At 56.6% G+C, this 12,028-nt stretch overlaps 1 protein-coding gene across 1 annotated transcript; it reads left to right on the forward strand.

Moving 5' to 3' along the window:
• The first annotated feature begins 3,186 nt into the window (after window positions 1-3,186).
• On the forward strand, window positions 3,187-4,796 carry LOC123169185 (peroxidase A2). Its single transcript, XM_044587033.1, has 3 exons — window positions 3,187-3,665; window positions 3,939-4,104; window positions 4,194-4,796. Exons 1-3 carry the CDS (start codon window positions 3,222-3,224, stop codon window positions 4,619-4,621), a joined length of 1,038 nt encoding a protein of 345 aa, XP_044442968.1. The 5' UTR covers window positions 3,187-3,221; the 3' UTR covers window positions 4,622-4,796.
• The last annotated feature ends 7,232 nt before the right edge of the window (window positions 4,797-12,028 follow it).

Below are 12,028 nucleotides of genomic sequence, written 5' to 3' on the forward strand. Positions count from 1 at the left end.
GCACCGGGCCCTCATACATGCGGGGTGGTGTGGTGGCATGTCCGAAGAGGCGGCACGCGTCTCCGGGGTGTGCCCCCATCCAAGTGACGGCGGCATTGCCTTGCGTGCAGGGGGGCACACCGCGGAGCCCCAAGACGGACGTCTACGCATGCCTGAACACTTTCACATATGCATCGGGACCCGTGCGATGTTTCGGTGACATAGCTACACCCCGAATCCCCCCACCAACTAGAATTCCCTCCGTGTCGACCGTTTCCCCCCTCCGTGACACGGCGATAGCGCGGGGGGCAATCGATATACAATCAGGGTATGTTTTTTTAGATAAGACATAATTATCTTATGCAAAAACAAAAACTAAAATAAAGTAAAAATGAGAAAATAAAGTAAAATAAAAAAATAGTATGCCGACGGCGAGGCCGTCGGCATACCTGTGCACACACGGAGGTGCAGTCCCACGGATCGATGACGTGGCATGGCGCACGGATCGATGACGTGGCAGAGGGGCCTATGCCGACGGCTATACCGTAGGCATATATTTGCCATAGGTAGTATAAAGCGAAATTTAAAATAAAACTAAATAAATGTATGCCGACGGCTAGGCCGTCGGCATATCTGTGCACACACGGAGGTGCAGTCCCACGGATCGATGACGTGGCATAGCACACGGATCGATGACGTGGCAGAGGGGTATGGGCCAGGTCTATGCCGACGGCATAGCCGTCGGCATAGGGCTGGCACGGGTATGCCGACGGCCGCCGTTATCACCCGTCGGCGTAGGCTCAACGTCGTCAAACGGCCAGCGCTGACGGCAAGGCCTATGCCGACGGCCGCTCCTATGCCGACGGGCCCCGTAGGCGTACCTCGAGCGGTCCCGACGGCCTCGTATATGCCGACGGCCCCGTCGGCATATATGTATTTATGCCGACGGCTTTTCTACGCCTACGGCCTGCCCTTGGCCGTCGGCATAGCGGCATTTATGCCGACGGGTGCCGTCGGCATAGATTTGGCCGTCGGCAAACGAAGTTTTTCTGGTAGTGCGTTGAAACACCGGGGCTTCTCTCAGATTGCGCTCACAGGAAAATGTGATTAGGTCTTGGAACGATCTCACAGATCGATTATCAATGGTAGCTGCAATTATCCACCCAACCACCCTCGCAGCGAGTTCGTTCGTATGCAGACAAATTTTTGAATTTTCTTCAACCAGCTCACTAGCATCCAATGAATCGAGGTAACTAGCGACTCACTAGTTTTGGTACCGACCCTGCACCGACAATACTTTCCTATTTTCTAGCGACATGACCGACAACCAAACTAGCTAGCTGGTGGTACGATTCTACTCGGATGACTACAGTTTCACGTGATCCCGTGAACCATAAATAATTGCCTTTTGAGTTGTTTGTCCGCACCCCGTGGTGTACAAAGCAGCCTCGAATCATTGATGTTAGGCGAAAGGAAACGGCTAAGGGAGACGATGAGATCGATTGATCATGTACTCGTACGTGCCAACGGTGTCCGCGAGCCTTAATGTTACGGTTGCAGCTATGCTTCACTATAGCAGTATGCGGGCACTCCATCTGCACCGGACATGATTCACTATAGCAGTTTAATTTAATCAATCATACGTTGGTCCCTAACCCCTTAATTAGCATGTGCCATCTAGTCACACGACAAACATTGTAACTGTAGCTCATGTACCAAGTGTCATGTGCTTATACGTATTCTCTTCGTTTTTATTTACTTGTTACATATTATGGTTGAAGTTTACAAAGCTTGACTTGAGACAAAACAAATATGCAGAGCAAATAAAAACGAAGGGAGTACATATTGGCGACTGCATAGCCTTGCACTTTTGTTTGCTAAGTTTCACTGCATGCATGTCTCGTACGAGACCATGTATTTTGAACGAAAATTTAGTGCTGAAAGTTCCTAAAATTAGTTGTAATCACATGTTAGCATAACATGGACGTTGCATGCATGGAAGACAGCCGTCGTCGTCGGATGGAGAAGGAAGTTTCGTCTATACAGCTCACGCTGATCTTCTGTCTTGACAAAAGGTACTGATTGGTTTTGTACTATCCACTATATGTGAATATGTGAATGTTAAGCCGTCACATTCCCTCGAGAATGCCAGTCTCAATCAGTCAGTTAGTTGATGGAATATTAATTGCAGGGAAGAGGAAAATTCTGATAAGACATCTCTGGCTCTGGCTCTGGTTCTGGTTGTTTATAAGATTTTTTTTCTTTCAAAAAAAGGCGGTTAAGCCTAGACTCTACACGACTAACTTTCTTAGAGTATAGACTATGGCAAACAATAGAAAAATATTACAAAGTGAGACAAGTCCCCAAAACAACCAAACGATAATAAAATTTAGGATTATATGAGTCAAACAAATAATCTATTGATGGACTACCATTCGAAACAAGTTACTACTGTCTCTCAGCGACTGCACCGCAAAGGCCATAGGCGCTAGATCTTCCACACATTGCCGAGAGCACCACATATATATTCATCCTGTATTCAGAAGATAACATGCAAAAAACTTTGGAATCTAGGACATACTCCCTCTGTTTAAAAATAAGTGTCATGGTTGTAGCTCGAATTTAAATTAAAGCCACGACACTTGTTTTTGAATGGAGAGAGTAAATAAGATGCATGAAATACATATATGTACGATTCAAGAAAAGAAGCTTCAAAGAAATAAACCATATATATAGACACACACATACATGTGCTATACGCCTATACTGCTACAAAGTCCAAACTAGCTGACATATATTACCCAGAAGCATGGCTGTGATTTGATATATAGAAATCCAAAAACAATGTTTCATCTCTCCACGAGCACGATACACCACCAAACACATGATTGAACCAGACATGCCACACAATCGTTTGCCAGCATGCATGTGAGAGTAGCTATAGCTAGAGACATTGTTAAGTCGCACTCACTCATTGAATCGGAAACATGAAAGAAAGCATCGAGACAGAGTTTGAAAAGTAGTCCACGGAGCTTACGGAGCTTCACTGATTGCTCCCTCTCTTGCAAGCTGTTGATCGGATCACATCCGTCCATCCATAAAAAATTCTATCATACGCTGACAAAGTACGCAAAAACAACCTTGAGAATGCATGCATGTTAAAACCATGCATCGAGTTAGAACTTGGCCTATAAATGCAGCCCTCGTTTCCTCCCAGTTCTCATCAGCCCCTTGCCAACAACATGTCTTCTTCTTCTTCTTCTTCTACCCGGGTCTCCCAGCTGGGCATCGCCGGCTTGGCCGCGCTTCTGGCGGCCGTCTGCCTCCTCCACGCCGGCGGGGCGGCGGCGGCGGAGCTGTGCACGGACTACTACGACTGCACGTGCCCGGACGCGTACAAGATCGTGCAGGGGGTGCTGGTGGAGGCGCACCAGTCGGACCCTCGCATCTTCGCCAGCCTCATCCGCCTCCACTTCCACGACTGCTTCGTGCAGGGCTGCGACGGCTCGCTGCTGCTGGACACCTTCGACGGGATGGAGTCGGAGAAGGACGCGCGGCCCAACAACGGGTCGGCGCGCGGCTTCGAGGTCGTGGACGCCGCCAAGGCCGCCCTCGAGGACGCCTGCCCCGGCGTCGTCTCCTGCGCCGACATCCTCGCCATCGCCGCCGAGATCTCGGTCGAGCTGGTACGTACTACGTGTGCTGGCTACTGCTGCCTAGTCTCGTAGCACAGTGATCGAACTGAACAATCGGGTGCATGAGCATGATTGGAGGCAGGTAGGTTCGACGTAGCTTTCGGGGTGCATTGCATGAATTGACGCCTCGTGTGTCATCTGTCGGTGCATCCAAGTACAAGACACATCGATCACACATGCATGCATGCAAACCGTACGAGCAAGCAAGTCGATGATAAGAATGGATTCTAATTAAGTTGGCACGCATGAATGTACCATATGCAGTCCGGAGGGCCCGGGTGGAACGTGTTGCTGGGGAGGCTGGACAGCTTCACGTCCAGCAAAGCCGACGCCGAGAACCTACCAGGCCCCTTCGACGGCCTCGATGTGCTGAGAGCAAAGTTCCGGAACGCCACGCTCGACGATACTACCGACCTCGTCGCCCTCTCAGGTAACCAAACTCTCCCGCATATACATATACAACGTCCAAAGAGAGAATATATATTAACCTTCTTGACTCTGTTGATCAAATGTCTGTAGGTGGCCACACTTTCGGCCGCGTGCAATGCCAGTTCGTCACGGGCCGGCTGTACAACTTCAGCGGGACGAACCAGCCTGACCCGACCCTCGACGCGACATACCGAGCCTTCCTGTCACAGAGATGCCCGAGGAACGGCGACGGAACGTCCCTCAACGACCTCGACCCGACCACACCCGACAACTTCGACAAGAACTACTTCACAAACCTCGAGGTGAACCGCGGCTTCCTTCAGTCAGACCAGGAGCTCAAGTCGGACCCCGGCGCGGCGGGGACGACGGCGCCAATCGTCGATCGGTTCGCGGGCAGTCAGGAGGCCTTCTTCAGTAGCTTCGTGACTTCTATGATCAAGATGGGGAACATTAGGCCCGTCACAGATCCCTCCCAGGGAGAAGTCCGGAACCGCTGCGCGTTTGTCAATTCAAATTAGCGGGCAGGGGGGAGACCACGTGTGGGTATATGCAAATGTGGCATGGTCATGGATGCAAGGATGAATTCATCTCTTGTCGTCTCTGGTGTAATAATTGGTTTTTGTGTCAACCAATGTAAACATTTCATGCATGCTTGTTCTCTGACGTGGAATAAAGTGAAAATTTTACTCCCTATTTCTGTTGCTTTAAAAAAATGAAGGAGAAGAATTGTCTCATTCATTATTTAAGCATAAGATATTTGCCAAGATAGTTAGCAGAAAACGGGGTGAAAATTGATACACCATGGACCAAGCCCACTCTCGAACACCAATGCATGTAGCGCCAAGCCCACTCTCGTCGAGGATGGCATACCAAACAACACAACAAACATCAACCACACATACAGACTTGTTACTTATGAGTCTATGATTGATGGGATAAAAGATAAAGAGTAGGTGAAGAAACTTCTAGATCGAAAATATCCCCTACATATACAGATAAGTTGAAGATGAACAAAAACTTCATTAGGAATTGCAAACCTTGTCGGCGTTCTGGGAACGCGGGTCCCCAGACTTGCCTGCCTGCGGTCCACAGCGTGGCTAAGCTAGCAAGCCGTACGACCCATCTTCATCAACAAGGCATCCAAGACCCTCGCGAGGCGGACGACGCACGACCTCCTCTGGAGTAGCCTAGCCAGGCAGGCTCACGAGGAGCGGAGATATCAAGGCGGGGCAAAACCTCACGAGGCCCTCGTGACGTGAGCCATGACGAACGGCACCAGGCGGGCGCCAGCGCGCGCAGCGTCCTTATTTCTTCTTTGGTGCTAAGGAGGCCATCGCAGGCGAAGAGTACCGAGGCATCAGGCAAAGGTTGCTATATTGGTGCAACGAGACCAAGACCGGGAGGACGGCGAGACGGAGGTCATCGTGGAGCCCAAGGCAGCGTCACCACCAGAGCTTTTCGCAGGCGAAGATCACTTTTGTCAGGATAGCTTGTACTAGCTGTCCCCTTTCAAATTTGCCCGCCGTTGTTGGCTCCCTTCCCGCTCGATACTTGGGAAGAGGACCAGGGCCTCTATAAATAGGTCTAGCCACCACAGAAGTAGCGGGGGGGGGGGGGGGGGGGAGGGGATCGGATCCAGAGACGCGCACAAGCTCGTACGCACAAGAACACCTCAACCTCAGGAGGCTGTTCTTCCCTTGTACTGTTCATCATTAGCCGTAGAGGCAATCCACCACCACACTGGAGTAGGGTATTACACCACAACGGTGGCCCGAACCAGTATAAACCTCGTGTCTTTCTGTGTTGCGAGTTCGTCGAGTTCGTCCGCGAGATCTTAGCGAGCTAGGGCATATATCGGTAGGAGGGAAAGACTTCGCGCGCACCCCAGTGTTCGAACCTTAAGGGTTTGCCGGAACCCACATCTGACATTTGGCGCGCCAGGTAGGGGTGCGCCGGAGCTTCTTCTCCACCAACCAGCTCGCCGACGCTCCACCACCGCGATGTCCGGCGACCCAAGGGCCGGCTCCGACCACTGGGCAGCCTGTCCAGCCCGGGCAGCATCGCCTACCCATGAAGACCTCGACCCCACGCTCCAGGCGGCACGAGCGCCGCCGAACTCCGCCGGGGAACGCGGGCGGTGCGGCCAGGCGTCGTCCACCCTCACCCCACGACAAGTACGAGCCGTTGCGAGAGCAGCTAGTCACGCTGCAGCAACGGCGCCGCACTCGCGACGGGAGCAAGCAAACATGCGGGCGGCACTCACGGTGGCGAGGGAGCTGCTGCGATGCAGACTGATGGAGAGCGGCCGGGATGCACTGCTGGAGCGCGTTGCCGAGATGCTGGATGCATCAACGTCGGGAGCATCGCCCTTCTGCTATGGACTTCCTCCTGAGGCCACCGCAGGGCCACACGACGGGCCTCACCACAACCGCGCGCCATCGGCCACGCCCGGGGGCTTCATCAACATCAGCGCGGCCAGCGGCGTAGGGGGCTCTGCCGCCCCCATGCCGCACGCGACAAGCATGGGCGCAAGCGTCACCCCTATGGTCCAGGACGGGTACCGCGCTACCATCCTCAGGACGCCGCCCTGTGCCGAGCAACATGGAGCGTGGGGCACTACAGCGAGGCGTTCGGGGTGACGGCCCCGGAAGCCTACGTGCCCCACATGATGGACCAGGAGTACGCACCGGAGGACGACCCCGACTCGTTCGTTGGAGAAGATTGGGAAGTGGGGGCGCTAGGAGCCGAAGCCTTTCAAGAACCAACGGAGAACCACGACGATCGCGCCGGCGATGGCAACTACAGGGTACCCCTAATCCCTCAGGAGCAAGCTTACGCTAACCATGAGTCGCAGGAGGAACAGATCACCGCAATGGCCAGCGGTCCCAGCTCGGCGGCCTCCCTGCCGCCAGGGGAATCACGTTGGGGGCTGCAAGAGAGGGGTCGGGAGCCAGGCCCCTCCCCACGGCGCGCGAAGCCAGGGGACACCCGGAGGTAGGCCCTCTGCCGGGGAGGCTTCGGTGACCCTTCCCCCGGCAGAGGACCTGTGGTCGCCGAGGGAACCGCTGGCATCCTCTTTCCCTCCTTTGTGTCGTCCTGGTGACCGGTCGGCTCAGAGGAGGTCAAGGGTGGCGCAAGGCGGGGCCCTCGTCTGGCGATATGAAGCAAGACCAGTACCTGTGAAGAAGGCCCAGTGCCTGTGAAGCTCGCCGCCCGTGACACTCTCACGTAATAATGAGTTGGGGCTGTACACGCCCCGGAGTCTCAGGGGTGCTGGCCTCAGGCCCTGGGGCTCCCTCCCACGCCTAGTGGCAGCACTTAGCTCCGCGCTAGTGAGAAGACTTGAAGACCATAAGACTAGACTAGGTGCCGGACGCGGCCTTTTGCTTCGGATCTCTTTCTTTGTAGCTTTGCTTTCTGGATCTGGATTTGAGTTGAAGTTGAGTTTTTATTGATGCGCGCGGGGGGAGCCTTTTCTCGTTCAAGCAATTTCTTGCCTTCTGAACCTCGTTTTGTCCGGGACTCATGTCCGTCGCTTTCCCCTCACGAGCTCCTCGCGAGCAGGGCAGCGCGAAGCGCGCACGCCAAGTGCGCTCTAGCACTACAACTGGTACTCACCTCTAGTGGGGCCCCTTCTGACGGGGCGACGAGCTCCACAGGGTTCTCAGAAACTCGACGCGTCGCGACCCAGCTCAAAGCTGGCACTGACTAAGGTAAACCACGACAGAGAACTCGCACCCGGGTTCATGAGCTCACGAAGACACAAACTTGCATTGCATAGGAAAGTAAAAACTGTAGTTTGCTTACATGAGGGGCTCCCCCTCTCAAAATGCTCTTACAAGTTTTCTAAGGGCCACGCCCGAGTTTGTGCGCAGGATGAAATGACAGGAGAACAAGGGATCAACCAGAAATGTCGCTCGCTGCGTCACCCGCGGATGCGTCACTCGCGTCGTCGTCGTCTTCTCGGCATCGTCGCCGTCGTCAACCATGTCGCCTTCGTCTGCGACGACCACCACTGCGTCATCCTCCGAAGTGAAGGCCCTGACAAATGCGTCCACATTGTCCTCAACCCAACGCGCTAGGTCGCCCCGGACAGCCGTGGGTACGGGGGCGATGGCGGCGTCGAAATCAAAGCTGGGGTCGGCATTCAGGAGGTGGCTGAAGACACGGGAGAAAGCGCGCTCGAGAAGGCCATGACCCCTTTCCTCCACAAGCTGGCGAGCTCTGGCAGATCAAGCCTCCAGGCGCGTCACCACCTCGGTGAAGAAAGTTAGGTGGCTGGCATAATCATTCGAGTGAGGGGCCGGCGCCTCCACGTCGCAAATATGGCCCAGGGCGATATTGGCCCTGTTCCGGAGATCCTGAAGCATAGGGGCGCTTGCGCTCCAGCGTTCATCGCTGGAGCACTTCCTCCGTGTTTTGCCTCGCGACGGCCTCTGCGTCATCAACCCGCCTCCGGAGGGAACGCAGCTCAGCGCGGGCGGAGGCCAAGTCCGCCTGCGCCGTAACCAGGGCGGCGGCCGTGGCTTCCGCACGCCTCTCAGCCTCGTCCAACCTGGGCCTGAGGGCAGCGGCCCTGCCCTCATCCTCCGCGCCTGCGAGCTTCAGCTTCAGGTCGTACCTGCCCTCCAGATCTGCGCGAACCTCGGCCACCTGGCGATCAAGCTCCTCCTCGACTCTGGCCTCGCGAGCCCCGACGGCATCTTCTGCTTGGGCAACTTGACGCTCCCTCGTCTCCAGTTGCTCGAGCTCAAGGCTGCGCTCCACGGCCTCCAGGGTCAGCGCCTCCTCACGCTTCTGGACCTCCTCTTCCTCCGCGGGCGTCCCCCTCAGCGACGCAAGAGCGGCCCTGCGCGCCTCCACCTGCTGCTCAAGAGACGCGCTCCAGGCCTGGAGCTCCCACGCGCGCTTCTCCGCAGCCTCGCGGCGGCGGTCAGCCTCGCGAGCCTCGTCCAAAGCTCGTGAGCAGGCTTCATGGGAAACCTTGAGAGATGCCTCGGCCTTCGCGTTCTAAAGGTCACGCTGATAGCGGCCGAGGCTGATGGCCACCTTCAGCTTGCGCCGCTCCTCCGCCAGCCGGAGACCTTCAGCCTCAAGACGCGAATCGACACTCGCGAGCTCTTCACCAAGTCGGCACATTGCGCCCATCGCCTCCTGGAAGAGCTCATGACGAACCACGCTCTGCCCGCGCTCGACCTCGAACGCTCGGCCCACCTCGTCCTCCGCCTCCGGGCAGGGGGCTGGGGGCTGACGCCGAGCCTGACGTCAACCAGTCCTCGTGAGGAGCCCAAGCTGACCGGGGCCCGCTGCTTGAAGAGGAGCCGAAGATCGAAGCCAACAAATTGCCGTACATGACCAGCGGAGGAGTCTTGGGCACGCCTGCCAAGCTCCACGCCAAACCGGGGGGAGGAGCGACAAGGCCGCTGGTTCGGCACGCTAAGAAGGCAGGAGTGCCCCTTCAACCAACCCTGCTCCAGGGGCGGCAAGCGGACTCAGAGCGCTCGAGGCTGGTGGAAGAGTTGAGGAAGGAGGAGGCTGTTTCTCAGGAGATGCAGTAGCCTTGATGGAAGGAGCCCTGAAAGACTGGCGTCAGGAGATGAAGACAGTGCGCAATAAGCCATGGCAGAGCGGCACTTACACGTCAACGGCGATATACTTCCTTCGCTTCAACGGCCCGAAGATATTGTTGCCGCTAGGAGATCCTTTCCTCCTGCAGAGCTCCTCGAAGACCACACAAAGGCGACCGAAACGCTGGACGTGACGACCGGTGCACGGCGGGGGCAAAGAAGGGCTCGGAAGGATGTCTGCGGGGGTGCCCGGTTGCGGCGAACGACCGGGCGCCGTCTCACCACAGCTTCCCGAAGGTCCTGGAGCCTTGACCTCGGGAACCGCATCCCACGCCTCTCTAGCAACTGACGCCTCAGGAGGAGGGCTGCAGGCTCCCGAGGACGACGCCCCAGGATCACCATTCAGCAGGCGCTCCTCAGCACTCGAGCCACCGGCCCCCGTCGGAGCTCGCCCACCTGCACCATCACTTGGGGTGGGCTCGGCGCCAGCGGCGAGGAAGGGAACCACGATGACGGGGTTCTCACGGGGCCCCACCAGGTCAATCGGCCGTGGCCCCCACTCATCAAAGGGAGGCATGTTCTCTACAAATTCATTCTTGTTCTTGCAGCGGTACAGCAAACAGTTCTTCCCAGGCAGTTCGGCCGGCAAGAGGACACCCGTCAGGACCTTGAGCACTGTTTGCCGCATCCCAAGGAGGAGCCCAGACTCCTGGAACCTCATGTGGTCCTTGCTGCTGAGCAAGGTCCACATTGGGCGAGAATGGCGCTGAAGCGGAGCAACCCGGCGTTTGACGAATTCTTTCACCACCATCGGCGCAGTTACGCCGTGGTCTTTCAGCAACCTCAACCTGAGCCAGACGTGGGCAAGGCAGGGGCTCGTGAGCCGCTGATGGCTCCAGCCGGAGTTAGGAACAGCGGGCCCCGACGGAGCCTGAAGCAGAGGACTGAGCACGCCGGCATCAACGAACACCCATCGTGTCCGGAATTCGCTCGTGGATGGAGGAAGCTCGAAGGCGATCCCCTCGCCCTTCGTCGCAGCCACGGCATGGAAGCTCACGCATCCCGAGCTTTGTTGGGGGTCGGTCAGATGCAATGAGAAGAAATGGTGAAGGAGGGCCACAGAAGGGCTATGCCAGCCATGGCTTCGCACACGAAGGCGAAGACGGCGAGAAGAGTCACAGACTGAGGGTCGAGATGCAGCATGTGGATCTGATAATGCTCAAGCACCGCATTGAAGAAGGTAGAGAAGGGAGGAATCAGGCCAGCCCAAAGGGCATCTATGAAGATTGGGACTTCGGTGGCCGCCAGAGCCGTGCGAGTGCGAGACGCAGGCCAAGCCACCATCTCCCCCCACTCGTTGAAACTGGAAGCAAGCATCGGACGCACCTTGTCCATGGCCTCGTCGTTGAGCACCCGAGACCGGCCGAGCGCAGGCGCGAAGGACGGAGATGCAGTTGGCAGAGACAGAGGTTTCTTCCCCTTTCCAGCTTGTTTCGGCGCCATGGCGATGAGGCAGGCGGAGCGCAAGTTAGATTGGAAGCGCAAAGCAGGGCCTCGAGGAAGCAGGGAGATTGGAAGAGCCAGGCGTGGGCGAAGGAAGAATAACTGTGTAAGATGCGAGGGCCGTGTAGCCAGGTGGATTCAAGGGCAGCGTGGGGAAGTGGAGACGCCCACGTCCAATCAACCGCCACGCGTCGACTGAGCCCGCAGGCTTTTGGGGCCTGCGGTGCTCCGAACTTGACCCCTGGCTTCGCCGCGAAGCCAAGCCCGAGCGCACCTTAGGCACGGGAGCTACTGTCGGCGTTCTGGGAATGGGGGTCCCCAGACTTGCCTGCCTGCGGCCCACAGCATGGCTAAGCTAGCAGGCCGTACGGCCCATCTTCATCAACAAGGCATCCAAGGCCCTCGCGAGGGTCCAAGCCTCGCGAGGCGGACGACGCACGACCTCCTCTGGAGTAGCCTAGCCAGGCAGGCTCACGAGGAGCGGAGATATCAAGGCGGGGCAAAACCTCACGAGGCCCTCGTGACGTGAGCCATGACGAATGACACCAGGCGGGCGCCAGCGCGTGCAGCGTCCTTATTTCCTCTTTGGTGCTAAGGAGGTCATCGCAGGCGAAGAGTACCGAGGCATCAGGCAAAGGTTGCTATATTGGTGCAACGAGACCAAGACTGGGAGGACGGCAAGACGGAGGTCATCGTGGAGCCCAAGGCAGCGTCACCACCAGAGCTTTTCGCAGGCGAAGACCACTTTCTTCAGGATAGCTTGTACTAGCTGTCCCCCTTCAAATTTGCCCGCCATTGTTGGCTCCCTTCCCGCTCGATATTTGGGAAGAGGACCAGGGCCTCTATAAATAGGTC

This window comes from Triticum aestivum, chromosome 7D (genome assembly GCF_018294505.1).
Source record: "Triticum aestivum cultivar Chinese Spring chromosome 7D, IWGSC CS RefSeq v2.1, whole genome shotgun sequence".
Taxonomy (NCBI): domain Eukaryota; kingdom Viridiplantae; phylum Streptophyta; class Magnoliopsida; order Poales; family Poaceae; genus Triticum; species Triticum aestivum.

Coding starts and splice junctions, on each gene's coding strand:
- LOC123169185 (XM_044587033.1), top strand. CDS start 3,222: ATGTCTTCTTCTTCTTCTTCTTCTACCCGGGTCTCCCAGCTGGGCATC. Junction 3,666..3,938: donor CCGAGATCTCGGTCGAGCTG/GTACGTACTACG, acceptor TACCATATGCAG/TCCGGAGGGCCCGGGTGGAA. Junction 4,105..4,193: donor CGACCTCGTCGCCCTCTCAG/GTAACCAAACTC, acceptor AAATGTCTGTAG/GTGGCCACACTTTCGGCCGC.